Source organism: Antedon mediterranea, chromosome 1 (assembly GCF_964355755.1).
Source record: "Antedon mediterranea chromosome 1, ecAntMedi1.1, whole genome shotgun sequence".
NCBI lineage: Eukaryota > Metazoa > Echinodermata > Crinoidea > Comatulida > Antedonidae > Antedon > Antedon mediterranea.
Window position 1 is genome coordinate 41247097 of NC_092670.1, and position 22291 is coordinate 41269387.

Sequence of the window (22291 nt, forward strand, 5' to 3'; positions counted from 1 at the left end):
GAATCTGGCCGATCTGGTAAATTCCAAAGGAAGCACCACGGCAAACATTACGAATGTGTTCTTTTAAACCGAGGCTGTTGTCTAGTTGGACGCCAAGATTTCTGGCTGAGCTGGAGGTAGAGACACTAGTATCTCCAATGAACAATGACACAGCAAAAGTGGGATTTAGCTGAGAACTACTACTGTACATACAATGCACCAGACATTCAAAACCTACTCATTTCATATTGGAAAATAAACTTCTGTAAAAAATGCTGCTAACATATTTAAAATTGTTTTTGAATAAATTCACTACAGCCAGTAGATTATATAGTATTAATAATGTGTATAGTATGTGTATTATTTTCTGGTTCCTTTTGATAAAAATGTGTACGACCTGAAGAAAATTTCTATAAAACAATTGATGTTTAAATATTTAAATAGGTTTTATTCTGGTTTTATGAAATAAACACATTTATTTTGAAAACCTACAAAATACTGTACTTACAAAAATTCATAAAATATTCATATTTATTGTTAAAGGCCAGGTACGGGCAAAGAATTTCTATTGATCATACATTCCAATAATTATCGATCTATAGCTTCCCCTATGTTTCATCATTTTTGGGATTTTATTTGTATTACCTTGTTGAAAGTGGGGGGGGGGGGGGGGGATAAGTTCAAATTACACATTAAAATCGCTATTTTTTTGTACACAAATGTTTTAACTAGAGAGGCATTTTTTAAAAACTGTTAAAAATGTTATCAGATGACTTAATATAGGTAATATAACTTGAGTTTTACGTTCCTGGTGTTTTATTTCAACTTCTGATAATTTTATTTTTGTGCTATAGCAAAAATGATCCACCGTATGCCCACCATCCTTTTTTCATTTTCTAGGGAGTCACCAGACATGTTATTACATTAGGTTAAACTACTGAAAAAAAAATTGTGCCTATTATTGCAGAATTGTGGCAAATTTTGTATTTGACCATTTAAAGGGAAATTCATGTTTTTCGTCATGTTTTCTGTTATACACATATTTCATTTATGTACAATTAACCAAATATTATGTTTAAAATTCATGCCTGTACCTGAGCTTTAAAACAGTACAACTCATGACATGAAAATACCTATATCTACTAAACAGTACAACTCATGACATGAAAATACCTATATCTACTAAACTGTGTACAGCTTTAAAGGTGACAAATTTGGTATTTCACACTTTCTCCCATAACATTTTACTTTCCGGGAATGCCAAACCCTTCCTGGTGGTTTCCATGACATCTTACTTTCCGGGAATGCCAAACCCTTCCTGGTGGTTTCCATGACATCTTACTTTCCAGGAATGCCAAACCCTTCCTGGTGGTTTCCATGACATCTTACTTTCCAGGAATGCCAAACCCTTCCCGGTGGTTTCCATGACATCTTACTTTCCGGGAATGCCAAACCCTTCCCGGTGGTTTCTCATGGCATGTGCATGCCAATCTAATTGGGTAAGAAGTCTCTTTGCTCCAGACTCCATATGGTCATTCAGAGGTTTGCCTTCTTCATCCAGACTCTTGTTAGTTTGAGGTAATCCAAAAATATTTGACACACTGATGCATCCAATTTCACCCAATAAAGCACGGAGCTGTATGGCTGCCCTCATTCCTCCATACTGTCCTAAAAAAGAGAATTTTAGAGCTTAATAAAATGCAGTCTCTATGATAATGATAACTATTGCAACAGCTTAATAATAAATGATATACTCACCTGGAGAGTAGCAAACGATTCCTGAAGGTTTATATGAAAAGCTGCTGCCTGGGAAGTGGTCCAAGAGATTAGCAAGTGCTGGTGGAATGCTATGATTGTACTCTCCAGTAATGACAACATAACCGTCGGCTTCCTTTATTCTGTTTCCCAGATCAACCAATAACGGAGGAGCTTCAGATGGATTCTTATAAAAGTGAAGAGGTTTCTTGAGTAGTGGCAAATTTAGTTCTTGGGCATCTAAAATAACATAAATTACATTTAGTTAATTGCTTTGAGCAGAATGTGGAAATTATCATTCAATTATAATAAATTTGTTCTTACAAAAACAACACGTTAATCTTTAATTTATTAGAAAACCCATTAACTTGATTTAAAACCAGGATACATAGCTCAGGTCAAGGCGATCGCGTAGCCTTTTGGCAAAATAATTAGTACTGTCGATCGGTGTCAATCACAATAAATTTGATATTGTTCATAAACTGTAAATCACCACGATGAAGGCGCGGCTGCTAATACCACAAAGCAATCAAAGACGGACGATCAATCACAGCTGTGTTACTTATGGCCTACACGCGATCTCGATACCCTGGTATTGTGGCTAGCTTACTTACCCCGTTACTTACCCATAAAATCTACGTCGTGGCCTGCTTTTAGCAAGAAGTTTTGCATAAATTTTGCAACACGTAATCCAAGTCTGTTTTCTCGTACAGTTCCAAGGAAAAGTACGTATTTCAATGGTTTGCTAGCCATATTATTATTGTGACCCTTCGATTTACTGTTTACAGTACTTGTTCGTCCTTCTTCGTGTAAACACTCGCATTAAATGACACAGCAAATTGCAGTACTGTACTGTGTTATGTAGCTAGTTCTATTCGGATCGTATTTCATTCATACAGACTAATCCAAACATAATACTATACCAGCCCGAGTTACCACCGCGCATGCGTAAGATAAGAAGACACCGACTTTGTGCGAAAATTGTAATGCGAAACCCCCACCTCCTCCCACCCCATGGCCTGCTACCCCTCCCCTGGGGCTAAGCCTAAGACAATTTTGAAAAAACAAAATGGAAATGGCACTTATAATTGAAATTTGAAACGAAATATTGGAGCTCAACTATGAACATTTCGAAAAACAGAGTTGCTCGGTCCCCGACAACATTTGTTTAAATATGAAACAAATAATTGGTATTATATATCTCTGTAAATTGTAAACGATTATTTGATGATCTAGTTTATTTTGATATTTGAATCCTCATTGTTAACCTAACCAATTTAAATGAGCAGTTGAAACACATAGTAGATTTGTGTGATATAAATACGGACAATCAATTCTAAAAAGACACATTATATGCTATTATTATTCTGTGGACAGGACAACATGCAATGAGTAAAAGGGATATATTACAAATAAAAAATAATAAAAGAAAAACAATACTTATTATTTTCCATTAAAAAAAACATCGGTAGAGGTTCGAACCCAATCTACTAGAGCTGAGAGCACTCAAACCTGAGCATTAACCGTTACGCCACAAAGTAGTATATGACTGAACAGCTGATAATAGTCTATTTATACGTGTATTACGCAATTCATCATTACGTTAGTCGTAACAGCTGCACGTATGTGTCGTGGGTTCGATTCCCACGCTGGTCGATGGAATAGAGTTAAAGCTATGCGAGCAACTGTGTTGGGGTTCACAGAATTATACGTCCGCCTTTCCACCACACATCATGAGGCGACAACATCAATGGATGGACATCAGGAGTGCTGAGGCAAGGAGAGCACATTTAATATCTTTTTTTTTCATTTAATTTTTTTTCAACCTGTATTCGATCTCGTAAATTTTATGTTTGCCGTTTTTTTTAAAAAGAAATTGAATTTATATTTCATCGCAACATCTATTTTTATGTGCTTGTGCGGCTGCGGGATTATTCTTTCGATCTCCTGCATTTTATATTTAGCGCCCTCAATTTTAAGAACACCCGCGTTAGCTTACCTTGGTCAAAGATAGTGTAGTAGGAAGATGTTACACTTCGCTCAAAAATTAGAGAACCGCTCGAGATAGGGCGCCTCTCACGACGAGTAGGGATAGACGAATCTGAAAGATGAGGAGCGCAATAGCAAATCCCAACGAAAATGGTGTTTTCGGCAATAAATTGTAAAAATAAGCCACAAAAAACATAAAACTTCTTTTTTTTTCTTTATTATACAAAGTTAAAAATTAATATGATGTTTTCATACTGTTTTTGGATCTTTTTAATTGTTAATACATTTATTTGGAGTGAGTTTTGGAATGACATGACTGTAAACACTGAGCTAGGATCAGGAGGAGGCTTACGCGCGCCTGTAGACGCAATCATGAATGGATGCTGGTCATCTCGTACCCAAACCAACCCGTACCCAAACCAACCCGTACCCAAACCAACCCGTACCCATAAAAACTCTTACTCATCTTGGTAAACACCAGTCAAGTCTGAAGTCATAATGCACATTTTACAGTATTGTTGTTGGCAAACAATATATGATTTATGAATAAATGATAGCAATTCTTCTGCAATTTCAATATTTTCTATACAGCAATTTCTAAAAACTCTAGGGGTAGGTAGAAATTATTCTTTTTCTATAGATTAATATAGAATTCTAAAACTTCTATATATAGATTCTACAGAACATTTTTTGTAAGGGTAGTATAATAAAAGGGGCTAAAGTAGGCCTCCCCACGGATATTTTTTTCTTTGATATACCTTACCAATATTAATGATGAACTCATCGGCTTATATTATTATCGATAATGTTAGGCATTACATAATCATGGCAAATTACGATGAATGCACGAAAGTTCGGAGTGTTACAAGCATAATATAATAATTAGTTATTATTAAATTATTTAAATTAATAGATAATTAACAATAATTGTTTTTTTTTTAAGTAAAAAAAACATACCCGTAGTCCTATATTCCTATTGAATGTTGCGGCCTACTGGTACCGTATTCATTGTATATGTTTCCCCTTATAGACGACTATTTGTATAATAATTAATATTATTGATTACAATAGAGATTGATTGATTGATTACACATGCCATACTACCTATTCTCTTTTATTACCCATTTAGAAATAAACCATACGTAATCGATTATTATATAGGCATACACATTGTAGGCCTATTATTATTACCACTAATAGGCCCCTAATATATTTATTCACTCTGATAAAAAAGTGTTTCTAAAGCTAGGTATTACATTCTTTATCTCTGTCCAATGTTAACAATTAAATGTAAATAATAATTTTTTTAAAGTTAAGTTGATTTGCAAATAAAAACATTAAAATAAAAGAAATAAAATATGGTAGATATTCCAGGTACCTAAACAATTCCAGGTAATTGAAACACAAATTTGTATTCCAAAACATAAAAATATGATTCATTTGCACTTTCTATAAAGATAACATTACATTTTATATGTTAATTCGTATTAAATCTTAATTTTACAATCATATTATTCTACTGTTATAATAGCCTATTTCCTATACAATAACTTTCCGTATCCCTACTCGACGTGCGAGGCGCCCTTTAAATTTAGCTCCATGTTGTCTAGCTTTTATTTGCATTGAACGAATAGGAAGTGTAACATCTTCCTACTACACTATCTTTGCCTTGGTGATGATAGGGCGGCCGCTGCGTGACCAATCAAATTGGTCGTCGCGACGAAAACAGCAAAGTACAACAACTTTATGTATCGACGATTCACCGTAGTGAACTTAAACCTTGTGTAAGTTTCTCATGTTTTACAAAAGAGGATAGGTCCGGGGATAGGTCAGGGAGGGCCAGCATATGTTTCACAATTAACATTGATTTATCCTTAAATGTAAAGGTAAGACTCAATTACTTGTATTGTGTCACATTCATAAAAATAGCCCACAAAAGGGACTATCCCTAAACCTTACACGAGTATGCCCTCTACTGTACTGGACAGGCTATAACAACTAGTAGTAGTAGGTGGTGGTCTAATAAAAACCCAGAGAAAAGATAAGGGAGACAGACGACCACCAGCAGTTCTCATATTCTACTGTATTCTATCTATCAGAAGAAACACAAAATGACAAAATGCTAGTAACACAGCGTACTCTTTCCGGATGCTAGTCAAGTCGCCCCATCGCAAAGTCGCCCCATACAAAGTCGCCCCTTACACAGTCGCCCCATCGCAAAGTCGCCCCAAAACAAAGTCGCCCCGACACAGTCGCCCCATCGCAAAGTCGCCCCATCGCAAAGTCGCCCCAACGCAACGTCGCCCCATCGCAAAGTCGCCCCATCACAAAGTCGCCCTATCGCAAAGTCGCCCCAAAACGTTAAAAAATAGTTTACAAGTGCGTAAAATGTCGCAATGATACACAAAATAACACGGAACGTGTAGGCATAAAAAGGGGAAGCCCCGCCATGTAGTTTCAGGTCACACGATCGGCACGCACCACCATCATCAGAGAGGAAGCCCCCGACTAATCACTCCGCGGTCGCACTAACGTGCTAGCTTACCAGAGGGAAACCCCCGTAATTACTCCGCCGTTGTCGCACTACAACGCACCATCTGAAGATGGGGAAACCCCGCCGGAGTTTTACGATGATATCAGTCGCGTTCGAAATCGGTCGCGTTTAAATTTGGTCGCGATAAAATGATGTTATACGATCTAGATTATATACATAGTATTACGTAATGAACATTGATTGTAAGCCTGGAAAGGCAATCCCATCATTATATCCATTATAAAATTGCATCATATCACCACTATATGTCGTAAATGATGACGTGCGTGTGTGTATTCGTCGTACGTCCGTGTACGTATTATTCCGTGCCTCTTCACGGTCTTGTTTAATTTAAAATTAAATAAATACCCGATATGAGGATATTTATTAGGCATGATAATTAGAATGTTCTAGGCCTAACCAAAAGGGTTGAAAAGAATTTCTTCAGTAAAATGATCATTGTGCTGTTGAATAAAAGGCGACTCGCCATCTGAAACATTCTCTGAAACCAATCGGAACTGCGCCGTCTTTCTGCTGACCGTCGGGGATTGCTCTTTTTAAAAAACACGCACACGATACTGTACGATGGTTTTTCCATGGTCAAAATGTAGCGTTTTAATTTTACTAAAATACCTGCATGTAAAACAATCATATCGGCGATGAAATCCTTTTTTTTTAATTTCTTTATTTTGAAAAGTCATTATAAAATTAAGACACATAACTTGTCAATAAATGCAAAATGATCAATAAGTAGCCTATAACACTCATTGTCTTACAACACTGTTATTGTTTTAACTACTGTAAATCTATAGGAAGGCCTAGGCTACTACACATTTATACATTTATTATAATTATTATCCTAAAAAATTAGCTGGTATCCACGCGTAGGTTGAAGAAAGATTCGTAATTGTGGCTCTGGTAACTAATTTTAAAATCATATTAAATTAACATTTTCGAAACTATAAATCAGGGATAGGCCTAATCTTTTTAGAACTTTCAAACAAGGGACTATTTTTTTAATGATTTTTAATAAAAAGCACATCACTCCATTAAAACCTTAAAAATTAAAACACAAATTATGTATATAGGATAAACATTATACTGTATACGACATTTAGCGCGACCAAAGTAACAACGCAATCGATATCAAACGCAACCAATATGATTAAAACCGTGGGCGACTTTGCGATGGGGCGACTTTGCGTTGGGGCGACTTTGCGATGGGGCGAATTTCCGATGGGGCGACTTTGTAATGGGGCGACTTTGCGATGGGGCGACTGTGCCGGGGCGACTTTGTTTTGGGGCGACTTTGCGATGGGGCGACTTTGTATTGGGCGACTTTGTATGGGGCGACTTTGCGATGGGGCGACTTGACTGGATCCCCTCTTTCCACGTATATATAGTGCATGTTTATTCAGAATGTTTAAACAGTACAGAACAAATCTAGGGAAGTGGAGAAGAGACAAGAAGAGTGTAGTGCATATAAATGATGAGTTTGTACTAAAATATTTTGAATGTTGTTGAACTATCGTTATTTACCTCCGCCAAGAAGGAGGTATATGTAATCGGTAGCGGGTGTTTGTTTGTTTGTCTGTTTGTCTGTTTGTTTGTTACTTGGCAAAAAGAATTTTGCCAAGTATAGTATTTACTTTGTAAGTATAGTATTTACTTTGTAAGTATAGTATTTACTTTGTTTGTATGTTTGTTTGTTTGTTAGCACGATAGCGCCTACAGTTTTCAAGTTATTCTTCTGAATTTTTGGGTGTAGATAGGTATATACAGTACTTTCAGACCATGCCTATTGAAAGTCAACAAAATTAGTTTATTAATAACTTCACAAATAACAAAAATGATATTATTTTCAGACTGGCTAGTGTTCAAAGATAGGAGACAATTTTTCAAAAGCCGGTGAGCAGTTTTAAAGTAACACGTAAACTGAAATTACATTTTCTCGAGAACTACTTACAGAACATGCCTATTGATTTTCAGGTAAATTGATATATTGTTTGTCACAAAAGCTTATCTTCCGTACGATATATTAAATAGCACGCATTCTGTCTTTTTTTAACATAGACATATTCTTTGATATGGACCAAAACATTAGTCGACTGGTCAAGCGGTTAAGCTTACTACATGGGTTAAGGCAGAGGCGCCGCAAATCGGCACAGTTTCAAGACACTCCTCGATCATTATTCTGGTCAATCTTGATTTTAGAAAGGTCATTGTTGCAATGCCAAAGTTGTTTGTATCCAACAATTATTTAAACAAATTATTAACCCCAGCAAGATTTTAACAATGTAAAGCTAATACCTAAAGCAAAAAAAATGTATCTTTCAACATGCTCCGAGTCCGAGAGATATATTTTGCCAAGTACTTCACTCAGTTTCTGAGTGCTTTCATTTGTTTGTTTGTTAGCAGGATTACTCAAAAAGTAATTACAAGATCTTTACCAAAATGAATGTACAGATAGATATGTGGTCAAGGACCATTCCATTAAATTTTGGGACCATTTCGGACCACGGTCCCAATTCTGGACCACTTTTTAGTATACTTTTTTAGACCTGCTAGTGTTAAAAGATAGGACAGAATTTTCCAAAAGCCGGCGAGCAGTCTTAAAGTAACAAGTAATCTGAAATTGCATTTTCTCGAGAACTACTTCATTTTTTAAAACAAGAGCCAAGAGTTATGATTTGTGATTTGTAATTTTAAAACATAATTTGATTTAATGTGCACGTTTTTGGATGCGAGTAGTTTAAAAAACCTATTTCTTTTCAAATTCACTCGTTTGATTTTCGCGTTGCTGTTCTATTGTTAGTCAACTGAAGCTATTGTTAATTGAAAGGCTTGTTACATACCGTAACCATTACACCAAACTCGCATACACGTCATGCTTGTAGTGAAATTAGCCTAAATCACAAACAGCATTAAGACACACACAAATATATATATATATTTCTTTTTTACCGGAGAAATCTTATGTAGGAGAATTTTACAGTAGGCGGAGGTATGCACTCTCGGAGTGGCTTTCTAGTTAATTATATATTTTAGATTAGACCATCTTTTTGAAAAATAACACATGTTAAAAATGTAGTATGTGATTCAAAGATTAAAATCTTATTCTATTTTTATATGGATTTGTTAAACCAAAAGGAATATTACTGAAAAAATTACAGATCTCAATGGATAAATAAAATAAGCAAAAAGAAAAACTTTAAACAGCCAAAATGAAATTTCAGAGCTTTAGGATAAAACAATAATCTAGTTTCCTAAATAACATTAATAATTAATATATTTATTTATGGGTTTTTAAATAATACTTAATTTTAATTAATTATTTTAGTTTAAATATTATTTTAATTTGTAAATTTTAAATGACAACTTTACCTGGATGAACTTTCATTGTTTAACATGTACAATCCTATATATTTGTTGTTGTATAGTTTTCAGAACATTGCAATTAATTCTTAAAATAAAGGTTTAAGATGGTTTTAAATAAAATTGACAAAAATGTTTGTGATCAGTTCAGTTAGTAATCAGCGCAAAGTTGTGTCTTGATCTAACCGGGTACCCATTTATACACCTGGGTGGAGAGAGGCAAACGTAAGTAAAGTATCTTGCCTAAGGATACAAGCAATGCGGCGAGAGTGGGATTCGAATCACAATCTCACGATCAGTTGTCCAACGTCCAACATACTGCACCACACGCCCTTATTTTAATAGATTTAATAATTTATATTTGTAAAAAAATAATTTGTTGAAAATTTGCTGGATTTTTACAAGAAGTGTACAGTACTTTATTGTATGTTTATGGTATTTTAAAAGCATTTTTGTTATAATTGAAATGTGTTTTGACGTAATTTCTTCATTATGAATATTACACTAGATCTATTTATATAACCATGCAGTATATTAATCGTTGTTTGATCGCATCATTGGTTCTTTACACTTTAAAGATTCCATATGAATAATAATACAAACAGAAAGCCATATTAAAAGAAACACAAAAGATGTCAATTGAAAGCAGGAAATACCAGTGAAATATTTTAGAAGAAGCTAGCTTCAATCAACTTGTTGTACTTGATAAAATAAAATTTGGTTTTAAATGCATTCTACTGTATTTGTTACAAATTGAAAATTTTTGTTGGCAATTGACTAAAACCAATGCTTACCATTAGTGGTATTAATGTTTTAGTATGTTCCTAATAATGTCATGTTTGCATGTCATTTTCTAATCCATTTTTAGCATGTTTTATGTTGCATGCTTTGCTCTTTTTTATAAATATATTTTAATTATGCATATTTTCAGCTTTTAATATCTAACCCATCATGGAAACTATGTCATGCACTGGACATACAGTCGGTAAGTATTGCATTGCATGAAATGTTAACATAATAATAAGAACAAACTTTCCTTGGAAGTAGTTTATACACTTTAAAAATTATAGATGAGTTAGGGTACAGTAGGCCTACTATGCGTTTTTCCAAAAAAATCCATGGAACATTGTCTAAATCTTTATCACTATACAAATATTTGATTGCAGTTTGAACTACATACACACTACATAAAAACTTCATCACTTGACATAATGTCATCTTAAGTATACATGAGAAATGCAATATTTACGTGAACTTTGGTTGAACTTTAGTCTATTAATGTCTAATATGAAATCCAGACACACTGTTATCAGGTGTATTATGCAATTCATTTTAAGTCTAGACTTAACAATAAAATTGAGGAAGGAACATTTTGAGTTGTCACTAGATTTTGAAATTTAAGTTTTGATTAATAAATCTTATGTATTCAGTCTTCCATATCATGTAGGTTCCTCAACAAGGAAAGTCAAATAAATATGGTTTGAACTTGTAAAGCTGTATTATCCCTTAATTATGGTAGCATATTGTAAAAACATATAATGCGACCTACCGCTGATAGTTTAAAAGATCAGCTTGATCATGCAGAAAGAAGGTCATATTTTGGCTTTAAAACTTGCTGAAGGGTGATGTTGTCTTCAAAATGTTCTTCCTGTTTGTAAATTAAACATAGTCTTGGGTGGTGTTTAACCTATGATGTTGGATTGATTTTAATCTGTAAGTTATTGTCAAATTGGTAGTTAAATACACCTGTACTTACTTCTTTAAGTTAGATTGTTTGTTGCTACTGTCTTCTTTAAGATTTAATTGTCTCTTGCTATAATTTATACTTTTTACTTTCTATAGCTATATAATTTCTTATTTAAGTTACATTGGCTGTTGCTATAATTTATTCTTTAGGCTAGATGTCCTTTACATATTAATGTTATCTTAAAATCATAACGTGTATACATTACCCTGCATTGTCCTTTAATAAATGAATCTATATTTATGTTTAACTCTTAATTACATTGTTAATTATCTTATGAGAGAAGCATAAGAAGCATTGAGAAAACCGAGAGGTTCTCGTGGTGGCAGAAATAAAAGTCGTAAGATTAAAGTCGTTATTGGTAATGGGCGTAGGCCTAGGCCTACCACCATGGCCGCCCTCAACAAAAGTGGCTCTTCTCGAAATAATCTGGTCACAATTAAACTACGTAGATCAAGAGTTTCTTGTCCGAGACTTTTCCTTGCTAATGCCCGCTCTGTTAAAAATAAGATTGATGAATTTGAAGCCACCACTTCCAAATTCAAAGTCGATATAGCTGTGTTAACAGAGACTTGGCTGAATGATGCTACTATTGATTTTGTGAATTGTTCCGGTTTTAAAAAGTTCACGAAGAATAGATGCAACAAGAGAGGTGGTGGTGTTGCTATTTTTGTTGGTGATGATTTTGCCTGTGAATCTTGCATTGCACATGGTAGCTGTAATTTCGAATGCTTTTGGATAAAGACATCTATTCCAGGCAAGTCAAATCAAGGTAGTCACTTTTATATTGGAGCTATTTATTATCCTCCGTCTGCCGCTAATGCGGATTTGTTGATTGAGCACATTGTTGATACAATTGATAACATTCGTTCTATGGATTTCGCTGCTCCTATTGCTATTTTGGATGACTTTAATGACCTAGATCTAGCTGAGCTGGAAGTGAATGTTGGACTGTCGCAAGTTGTTAACTTCGCTACACGAAAGGATGCCCTGTTGGACAAGATATTTTTGAGTCGTGCTGATCTTTACCATCTTCCGCAACGCTTAGCGCCACTGGGTCGGAGTGACCATAATGCCATCCTATTGGAACCACTGATTGAATTACCTCAGCACAAGCGTCTATCAGTGCGTTCTCAGCCATATCGTGACTCCTCTGTTTTGTCCTTTGGTCAATGGGTTACAACCCATGAGTGGAATGATGTGCTGAATATTGAGGACGTCAATCGAAAAACCAAAATGTTCTCTTCAATTTTGAATGGTGCTTTTAACAAGATATTTCCTGTGCTGATTAGGAACAAGCGCACTGCTGACAAGCCCTGGATGTCCGACAAGATTCGAAGATTAATTGACTCTAGACAAAATTTGTTTCGTAGGTTTGGATGAGTGGCGTTCAATTCGCAACTTAGTCCAAGATTGTATTAGAAAGGCTAAAAACAAATATTATTGTAATTCCTTATTAAGTCTTAAACGTAACAACCCTGCCATGTGGCATAAAGGTATTAAACAACTATGTAATCTTAAGACTAAAAATACTAATTTCACCTTGCCTGGGCTGTCCAAAGTTGAAACTGCCTCTGATGCCCATTTCTCTAGTGTTTGTAATGCCATCCCTCCTCTTAATTTAAACGATTTGCCTGCTTATCTCCCAGCCCCTGGGCCACCACCTTTAATATATGCTGGTCAGGTCCTAAAAGCCCTTTGTAATCTTAAGCCTAACAAAGCTGGCCATCCAGATGAACCTCCTATTAAACTATATAGAGATTTTGCTCCTGAACTTGCTGAACCTGTTGCGGATATCTTCAATCATGCATTGAAGGATGGTGTTTTCCCCGACCTTTGGAAAAGGGCTACTGCAGTTCCCATTCCTAAAACTGTGAATGCTAGTTCTGTCTCTGACCTTAGACCTATTTCCCTTACCTATGTTCTTGCCAGGGTATTTGAATCTTTTATTGTTAAGTGGATTCTTGAAGATATTAAGGGTAAATTAGATTCTCGTCAATTTGGTAGTAGGAAAAAGGCTTCCTCAACTCACTATCTTGTTAGTCTTATTGACTCTACACTCAAAGATGTTGAGAAGGGTAAATGTTATGTTAACCTATGTGCCACTGACTTTACTAAAGCTTTTGATCGTGTTGATCATAATGTTATTATTATAAAGTTGATTGAACTGGGTGTGAGGTCGTCCATAATTCCCATCGTCTGCAGCTTTCTCACTTCCCGTTCTCTCAACACCAAGTTTGCTGGGATTTTGTCATCTTCAAAGTCACTGACTTGTGGTGTCCCACAGGGGACATTGCTTGGCCCTGTACTTTTCCTAGTACTTATTAACGATGCTTGTGTTGATTGCTGCAGACGATGGAAATATGTGGATGACCTCACCCTTGGGGAGGTCGTTCGCAAAGGTGATTTGCCTTCCATGCAATCCCTGTTAGATGATCTGAGTGTTTGGTGTTCATCCAATAATAAGATACCCAAACCCTCCAAATGCCATATCTTGGTTGTCAATTTTCTTAAGGACAAGTCGGATGATATTATATCGCCTTCGTTTAGTCTGAGTGGTTCCATTTTACAAGTAGTTGATCACTTGACGCTTCTTGGTGTAATCATTCAAAATGACCTGAAATGGGAACTTAACACAAATAATATTGTGTCTAGAGCTTCTAGACGTTTATTTTCCTTGTGCATTTTGAAGAAAGCAGGAATCTTAATTAATGATCTGTTGACTGTTTATATGGCGTATAAACCTAGGAAAAATATTTTTAAATATTCTTAATTCTAGGTTAACACAATTTACAAATAGTAAAAAGTTAATTCATGAGGAACAAGCAGGCTTTCGTAAGGGATATAGAACGACAGATAATATATTCATTTTAGATACCCTCATCTCTAAATACTTAGATAAAAAGCGGGGTAGGATTTTTGTTTGTTTTGTTGATCTTAAACGTGCCTTTGACTCTATAAATCATACACTTTTACTACATAAGTTGAAATGTATCGGTGTTTCAGGCAGAATGTCACACATAATAAATTCCTTATACCAAAACTTATCTGCTCATGTTAAAATTGGCAACAAACTTAGTCCATCTTTTAATTGTTCGATTGGAGTACAACAAGGTTCTCCGTTGTCGTCTTTACTCTTTAATATTTACATTAATGATTTGAGTGGTATACTTAATCAGGTAAACGATTTCATTCAAATTGGAGATTGTCATATGAATCATCTTCTTTATGCAGATGACTTAGTGCTTGTTAGTGATACGGTGAAAGGTCTCCAAAAATTAATAAATAAACTTGAACTTTATTGTGATACTTGGAAACTTACTGTAAACACTACAAAATCCAAAATTATGGTTTTTAAAAATGGCCGCAATTTAAGGAACATTGAAAAATGGAAGTATAAAAATATTCAATTAAAAATTGTTAATTCGTATAATTATCTTGGTGTTATTTTTAGTTCAAATGGTGCATGGAACAACTCAATGCAACATAATCAACAAAAAGCAAATCAAAGTTTATTCTCCTTAAAATCATTCATTTATCGTAACTTATCTTTTCTTCCAATTAATACATGGAACCATATCTTTGATGTGAAAATACTTCCTATTTTAACGTATGGAAGCGAAATCTGGGGAATGTCAGATAGCACAAACATTATAGAAAAAACACATACTAAATTTTGTAGATATTTATTGCAAGTTGGAAAAAATGCACCAAATGCCGCTGTTACTTCTGAGTTAGGTAGATTACCACTTTCTGTGGATTGTTTAGTTACAGTTATAAGATTTTGGTTACACATTATTACTTTAGATCATGACAGATTCATTTTTAAGTGTTATGAGTTTCAACTTAGAAAAGTTAACCGTAATGAGAATTGTTGGGCACAACAGGTCAAACACTTACTCTTTTCTACTGGTTTTGGTTATATATGGTTACAACAATATGTTAATAGTAAAGGTTTATTTTTGAGAGAATTTAAGTTGCGCTTATGTGATATTGAAAAACAAAAATGCATTCAAAAATTTAGTTTACATAATAAGTTAAGGCTCTTTTCTCTTTATAAAAAAGAAATATGTTTAAGTTATCACTTGACCAACATCATTAATTTTAAACAAAGAAGATTATTAACTAAGTTACGTTTAGGGATATTAGAGCTAGAAATTGAAAAGGGCAGATGGGAGGGTGTAGAAAGATATAAGAGAACGTGTAAATTATGTAAAAAGAACATTGTTGAGGATGAATATCATTGTATTTTGCAATGCACATTTTACAATGATTTAAGAAAAAGTTTTATTCCAAGATTTATTCGTGTTTTTCCTTCTATTAATAAGCTTTGTTTATTACTTTCCAACACAAATTTTACTTATAATTTAGGAAAATACGTCTACTTTGCTTTTGAAAGAAGAAACCATTATCTTAAGTTATAGTTAATTTTTATTTGTTTGTATTAGGGCCAAAGGCCAATATACTTTGAACCAATAAATTCCCTGAAAAGGGGGAAAAAAAAAAAAAAAAAAAAAAAAAAAAAAAAAAAAAAAAAATATGGCGTATATAAGACCTATTTTAGAATATGCTGCCCCTGTTTGGCATGGCGCTATCACTAAGGACATGTCCAAGTCTATTGAAAAGGTACAAAAGAGAGCATTGCGTATCATGCTAGGTTACAACTATTTGTGCTATGATCATGCATTGTCTGTTACTGGTTTACCTACTCTTGTTGAGAGAAGAAACAAACTTGTGTTGTCTTTCGGGGAAGGCTTATTAAAATCCGAGCTGTTTAGAGAAATACTTCCCCCTCTTCATAAGCCAGCTCGGTCTCTCAGAGTCAACCGCTTTCTAGAAGTACCTCATTGTAAAACCAGCAGACTTAGGTCGTCTCCAGTTCCCACCATGGTGGATATAATTAATAGGCACCACTAGCTCTTTTTTAGATATGTAATAAGTGAATGTTTTAAGGTTTTTTATTGATGTATGTTTTTAATTGTATGGTACGATATCTAATTTTATTAAGATGTTTCTATTTTTATAGCAATTTTAACTAATTTTTAGTCATTTGTAATACATTTCATTTCAGTCCTTGACTGTCGTTTTGTAATATATTTTTATATACCGAATAAATAAAAAAAAAATAAATGTTTGGTGTTTTATGCTCTTTTATGTTCATACATTATATTGTCGTTTAATCACCACTCTGTTTACTATTCTTACCATTGAAACATAAAATTGTTGGTGTTTTATACCTCCTTGCTTGAGTGTTTAATATTCCACAGGGTCACTTGAGCTTGAGTGGGATTTCAATAGCTTAAAATGACATTTGATAGGCGACAGTAGCCTGCAAAGTGGCTTATTTTGGTAGTTACAAAGCACTATGAAAGTAGATAGATAGTAACATTCCGTACTGTGTTTGATGACTGCAAATCATAAATCGTAGCCTAATTTATATTAACATAATTGATATTTCATATGAATTTGTGGAAATAAAATTCTCCTTTATTTGATAGTCAACTTTAATTTTAAAAACAGATGATATACTGTACAGTTAAGTTTATTTTGTAAAAAGTTGATATAAAATATGTTTAAATTTCATTGCAGAATCATCCAAAAGTTTGAAAGCAAGTAAATTTAATGAGGAAGTGTACGAGAATTGTTTATCTTCAACAGTTCATGATTTAGAAGGCACAATTGATGAATCTCTTGAAGATGAACTCAATGATTTGATTAAGGAATCTCAGAAGTGCTTGGAGTTTTATATAGATAATACTGACTTAACAACAAACACTTTAAATGTACCAAAAACAACATCTTGTTTATTAACTGAAGAATATAAAGCAGAGGATGCACAAGTCAGTACAAATATAAATGTTGTTGAATGCAATGAATTATTAGAAAACAACATTACCAGAAGTGGAATCAATGAATCAAATTCTGTTTTGACAGTTCGTAATTGTGAAAAAAGAAAGACAAAATTAGAAGAAGACCCTGGTGTTTTAAAATATTCTGATTTTAGATCTTCTGATCCAATCTTGCCAGATAGTTTAGAAAGTACTGACACAACTCCAAGGAATTCATTTGTGGGGAATACTACATCTGAATTAGAAGAAGACCCTGGTGTTTCAAAATATTCTGATTTCAGATCTTCTGATCCAATCTTGCCAGATAGTTTAGAAAGTACTGACACAACTCCAAAGAATTCATTTGTGGGGAATACTACATCTGCATTAGAAGAAGACCCTGGTGTTTCAAAATATTCTGATTTTAGATCTTCTGATCCAATCTTGCCAGATAGTTTAGAAAGTACTGACACAACTCCAAGGAATTCATTTGTGGGGAATACTACATCTGAATTAGAAGAAGACCCTGGTGTTTTAAAATATTCAGATTTCAGATCTTCTGATCCAATCTTGCCAGATTGTTCAGAAAGTACTGACACCACTCCTAGGAATTCATTTTCAGAAGATTCCTCATCTGGGTTAGAAGAAGGAGACAACATGAGGTGGAAAAAGAAAGGAGACCATCCAGAGTATTCAAAGGAGGAGTTCATGGAGGAATATTCTAGACAAACAAGCTCTAAGAATTCACAGAAAAAAGCTAGAAATCCAGCTAGAAAGGACTCTGTTCAAAATAACAATGTATTTGAAGTTGAACAAACACAACAGGCCAGTGGCATGAACCAAAATACTACACAATTGAAACATTATCCTGACGCTTTAGAAAATAGAGAATTGACTACAAATTCAAGTGACTTACAGCACCAAAAGGTACAAACAGGATTTGGCGGAGGAATTTTTATTGCACCACCAAAACCACCAAGAATTCAGTCTCAACTGAGTGAATCGTCAATAGAAAATGATATACAGTCAAATCCACCTAAAACAAACAGGAGTATGAGTTTACCAACACCACCACCAAAGCCCAGGAGGAGATCAGTAAAAGATGAAAAGGGCAATGAGGCAGAACATTTGGGATCAGCTACACAAGTAGATATAAATCAATCACAAATTACTATGAGATCAATGGGTCAGCAGAATGGAAGTGACCTTGTTAGAAGGGATCATTCAGAAACAGACTACAGAACAGCAAACCATCAACTGTCTTGTGATGTGGGTGATTCACCAGTTGGAAACAACAATGAAGATAAAATAGTCATACGCAATAAACAAACAGACAGTTGTCGTTCAGAAATCGTTAAAGAACATCGTAAACAGAGTTTGAAACAATTAGCAACACCAGACTTTCCTGATGATGGTTATTTGAGAGATGACATTACCAATGATCAATATGAAGATTCTGATACTGATGATCAATACTTTGATGCTGAAATGCACTTTCGTGGTTGGACGTGGGTGTACATTGGTGATGATGATGAATTAAATGCTAAGTTGCAGAGTCAAGGTCATGGTAAGTTTTAAAATGTTATCATGCAGTAAAATATGGATACAATGCAATCAATTACTGTACAGTACAGTAGTACTAAAGTACCATACAGTATTTACTTATACATATGTTTTTTGTTATTATTGCTAGGGATATATATAATAATTTTAAAGTATTATAATCTTTTGTATTGATCATTTTAATCCCTTTTAAACAGATTATAAGAATAATAAAGAAGAAGATGATGCGTTTAAAGATGATACAAGTTCTATCTCAACTACAGCCTCAGAAAAAGAGTTCAAAATACAAGTTAAAACAAGCATTGTACGAAAATGCTCTGAGATTGACTATCAAAGAGTGTCTATGTATGGTATGTAGAATATATGATAGTACAGCACAAGGTATTATTAATGTGTTAAAAGGTAATAATATTCATTTGTCTTCCAGCAAGGGAAAGAGATATATGTTTAAATAAGAAGAATGGTCTATTTGGTCTGCGTATTCAAAGAAGTCGCCCTGTTGTTGTGACTGAGGTTGATAAAGGTAATCATTGTTTTTTAAAGCCTAAGATATACTAAATGAACATTATTTGAAACTCATGGTACTGTATGGGTATTCAAAGAAGTCGCCCTGTTGTTGTGACTGAGGTTGATAAAGGTAATCATTGTTTTCTAAAGCCTACAATATACTAAATGAACATTATTTGAAACTCATGGTACTGTATGGGGAATTTCCATTCTAATATTTGTGTGAAATCAAACTGAATGAATTTATTGTTTAATTATTACACAGGTGGTGCAGCTGAAGAAGCAGGAATTAAAGTTGGTGATGTAATTCTTAGTATTAATGGAAATGATGTTAGCAGAGCACCGCATTCTGAGGTTGTTAAGCTTGCATCAAGTCAAAATGGTGAATAAGTAATTAGACCTCTTCTGGTATATAGCTTCCTTTTATTTTGGACAACCACCATAAAAGTCTTCCATCAAAGTCTAACCCACACCAGAAACCTTAGATTACCTCCAAGTACTATTTTTGCCACAAGCCAACCCTTGAGATTCCAACACTCTGCAGAATTTGATTTAAACTCTAGAAATTAGATTAAAAAAAATTATGATTGTTATTTTTTAAATTTAATTTCATAATAGCATTTATTATAAGATTTAAAATTAGTTTATATAATTTTATTTTTATAGAGAAGGATGAGTTAATGTTAGTAGTTGGCACAAATGTATGCAACAGTTTAAATGTTGCTTCAGATCAAGCAGTGATGTCGGGTTATATGTACAAGAGAGGTGACAGTGGAATAATGCAGTCCTGGAAGAGACGGTGGTTTGTTCTTAAACAAGACAACTGCTTGTACTATTACAAAACTCAACAGGTACAATTAGTACCACTTATTATTTACTATAAACATAAAATATGTTTCATTCATTCATCCATTTAATCTTTTATTCAGAATCTCTGGTCCATAGAAAGTAAAATTACATATAAATTATTATTTTTTCTCTTTATTTTACTTTTTATGTATACTTTCTTTAGGATATAGATCCACTAGGTGCAATTGTTCTTGCCAATTACACTGTTGCAAAAGCATTCAACATTGATAAACCATTTGCATTCAAGCTGAAGAAGTTTAAAGCTAAAACATATTACTTTTACACTCAATCTAAAGAGGAATTCAACAGGTAAGACTAATTTATATTTGTACTATATGATTGTGTAAAGTGCTTACTACTACTGCTTATACATAGACACAACCTAATGTGACAGAATACAAAAACATGAAAAGATTAATTAAGATTAATAAAATCAGATTTTAAATAGGCCATTTTGTAGTTTAAATAGATATCCAAAGATATAAAAAGACAAAACAAACCGCTAAATTCAACGGCAGCCAATTTGACTATTTTTTGTTTTAAATTTCAGTTTTTTCAGGCAAATATTTTTTTTTTTTTTTTTTCAATTTTTGGTCAAAGTGAATAACTATTATGGAACATATTGGCATTTTCAACAACAAAAATTGAAAAAAATTATTTTTTTCAGGGGGAAAATATATATTTAAATCATAAAATAAATATATTAAAATATTTGCTCTTTTTTCTTGTTTTTCATCTTCCATGACAATTATTACAAAATGGTTAAACTTGTTTTTTTTCTTTTTATTCAAAACAACTGTTTACAGATGGACTTCTGATATCACCGATGCTACACATCAAACTATAAATTCTAATATTTGGATGGGAATCAGTTCACATAATGTTCAAATTTCAGCATTATCAATTAATAACCCTGAATGTACAGGATACTTAACAAAGCAAGGTGCACATCGTAAGAACTGGAAGCGTAGATTCTTTGTCCTCAAAGATGCATGCATGTATTATTATGAGAATAACAGTTCTCAAAAAGCTATTGGTAAGTCTCTCTCTTTCTTAATTGGTCTTTCCAATTTAGTTGTCTATATTAAATCTTTTAAATTAAATTTAATGTTTTTATTTCAGGTGTTGTTCATTTCCATGGTTACACAATCCAAGAAATTGGTACAAATAATAAGAAGTTTTTGTTTGACTTAATACCCCCTGAACTAGAGCTAAGAACATACCATTTCCAGGCAGACCATGAAACTGACCGAAAACGGTATGTTTTGCATGTGCTAGCTATTAACTCTGTTTCATACTTTATAATAAAAGAAAAATATTTTAATTTTTAACCCGAATGAATGTGAAAATATTTGTCGTGAGGTAATTTCCCGAATGATCGTAAAATCAAAACGGTACTGGGTTTTGGTCTACTAGCGTTCCTGCTCCAAACTAGTCATCTCAGCTTTATCCCCATCCTATTTCAGTTCATTTTAATATGATTTATATACATAATACACTACTACATACATAAAAGTACTAGTTTAAATGTGTCTTTGCAGATGGGTAGCAGCGTTGGCATTGTCAATAGGCAAGTGGATCAGAACAGATATCTGTAACTCAGATGATGAGGAAGATTGTGAGATGCTCATTTGATGGATGCTTAGAATTAGTACACATTTATGCAATGTAAACACTGTTACATCAAATTGTTACTTTTACCTTGTATGCTACTACATACCATATCTCATTTTTCACATCATATGCTATACAAATCCAAGTTTATCTCACTTTCACCTTGTATGCTACACAGCCTACTAAATCCTAGTTTATCTCACTTTCACCTTGTATGCTACACAGCCTACTCAATCCTAGTTTATCTCACTTTCACCTTGTATGCTACACAGCCTACTCAATCCTAGTTTATCTCACTTTCATCTTGTATGCTACACAGCCTACTAAATCCTAGTTTATCTCACTTTCACCTTGTATGCTACACAGCCTACTCAATCCTAGTTTATCTCACTTTCATCTTGTATGCTACACAGCCTACTCAATCCTAGTTTATCTCACTTTCACCTTGTATGCTACACAGCCTACTCAATCCTAGTTTATCTCACTTTCATCTTGTATGCTACACAGCCTACTAAATCCTAGTTTATCTCACTTTCACCTTGTATGCTACACAGC

General features: G+C 33.9%; 2 protein-coding genes across 3 annotated transcripts; one reads left to right on the forward strand and one right to left on the reverse strand.

Moving 5' to 3' along the window:
* Positions 1-454: 454 nt before the first annotated feature.
* LOC140040475 (FMN-dependent NADPH-azoreductase-like) lies at positions 455-2579 on the reverse strand. The gene is made up of 3 exons (XM_072086456.1): positions 2361-2579; positions 1738-1974; positions 455-1647 (listed from the first exon to the last, which is right to left on the reverse strand). Exons 1-3 carry the CDS (start codon positions 2485-2487, stop codon positions 1412-1414), a joined length of 600 nt encoding a protein of 199 aa, XP_071942557.1. The 5' UTR covers positions 2488-2579; the 3' UTR covers positions 455-1411.
* Positions 2580-5426: 2847 nt separating this feature from the next.
* On the forward strand, positions 5427-22058 carry LOC140040482 (uncharacterized). Of its 2 annotated transcripts, none has more exons than XM_072086469.1 (12): positions 5427-5507; positions 8122-8245; positions 10563-10616; positions 16965-18770; positions 18964-19116; positions 19194-19289; positions 19539-19655; positions 19940-20124; positions 20286-20431; positions 20929-21158; positions 21245-21380; positions 21664-22058. In XM_072086469.1, exons 3-12 carry the CDS (start codon positions 10583-10585, stop codon positions 21755-21757), a joined length of 2997 nt encoding a protein of 998 aa, XP_071942570.1. In that variant the 5' UTR covers positions 5427-5507; positions 8122-8245; positions 10563-10582; the 3' UTR covers positions 21758-22058. The 2 variants fall into 2 exon arrangements, with proteins under 2 accessions (XP_071942570.1, XP_071942573.1); XM_072086472.1 differs by having other exon boundaries at positions 5447-5609.
* The last annotated feature ends 233 nt before the right edge of the window (positions 22059-22291 follow it).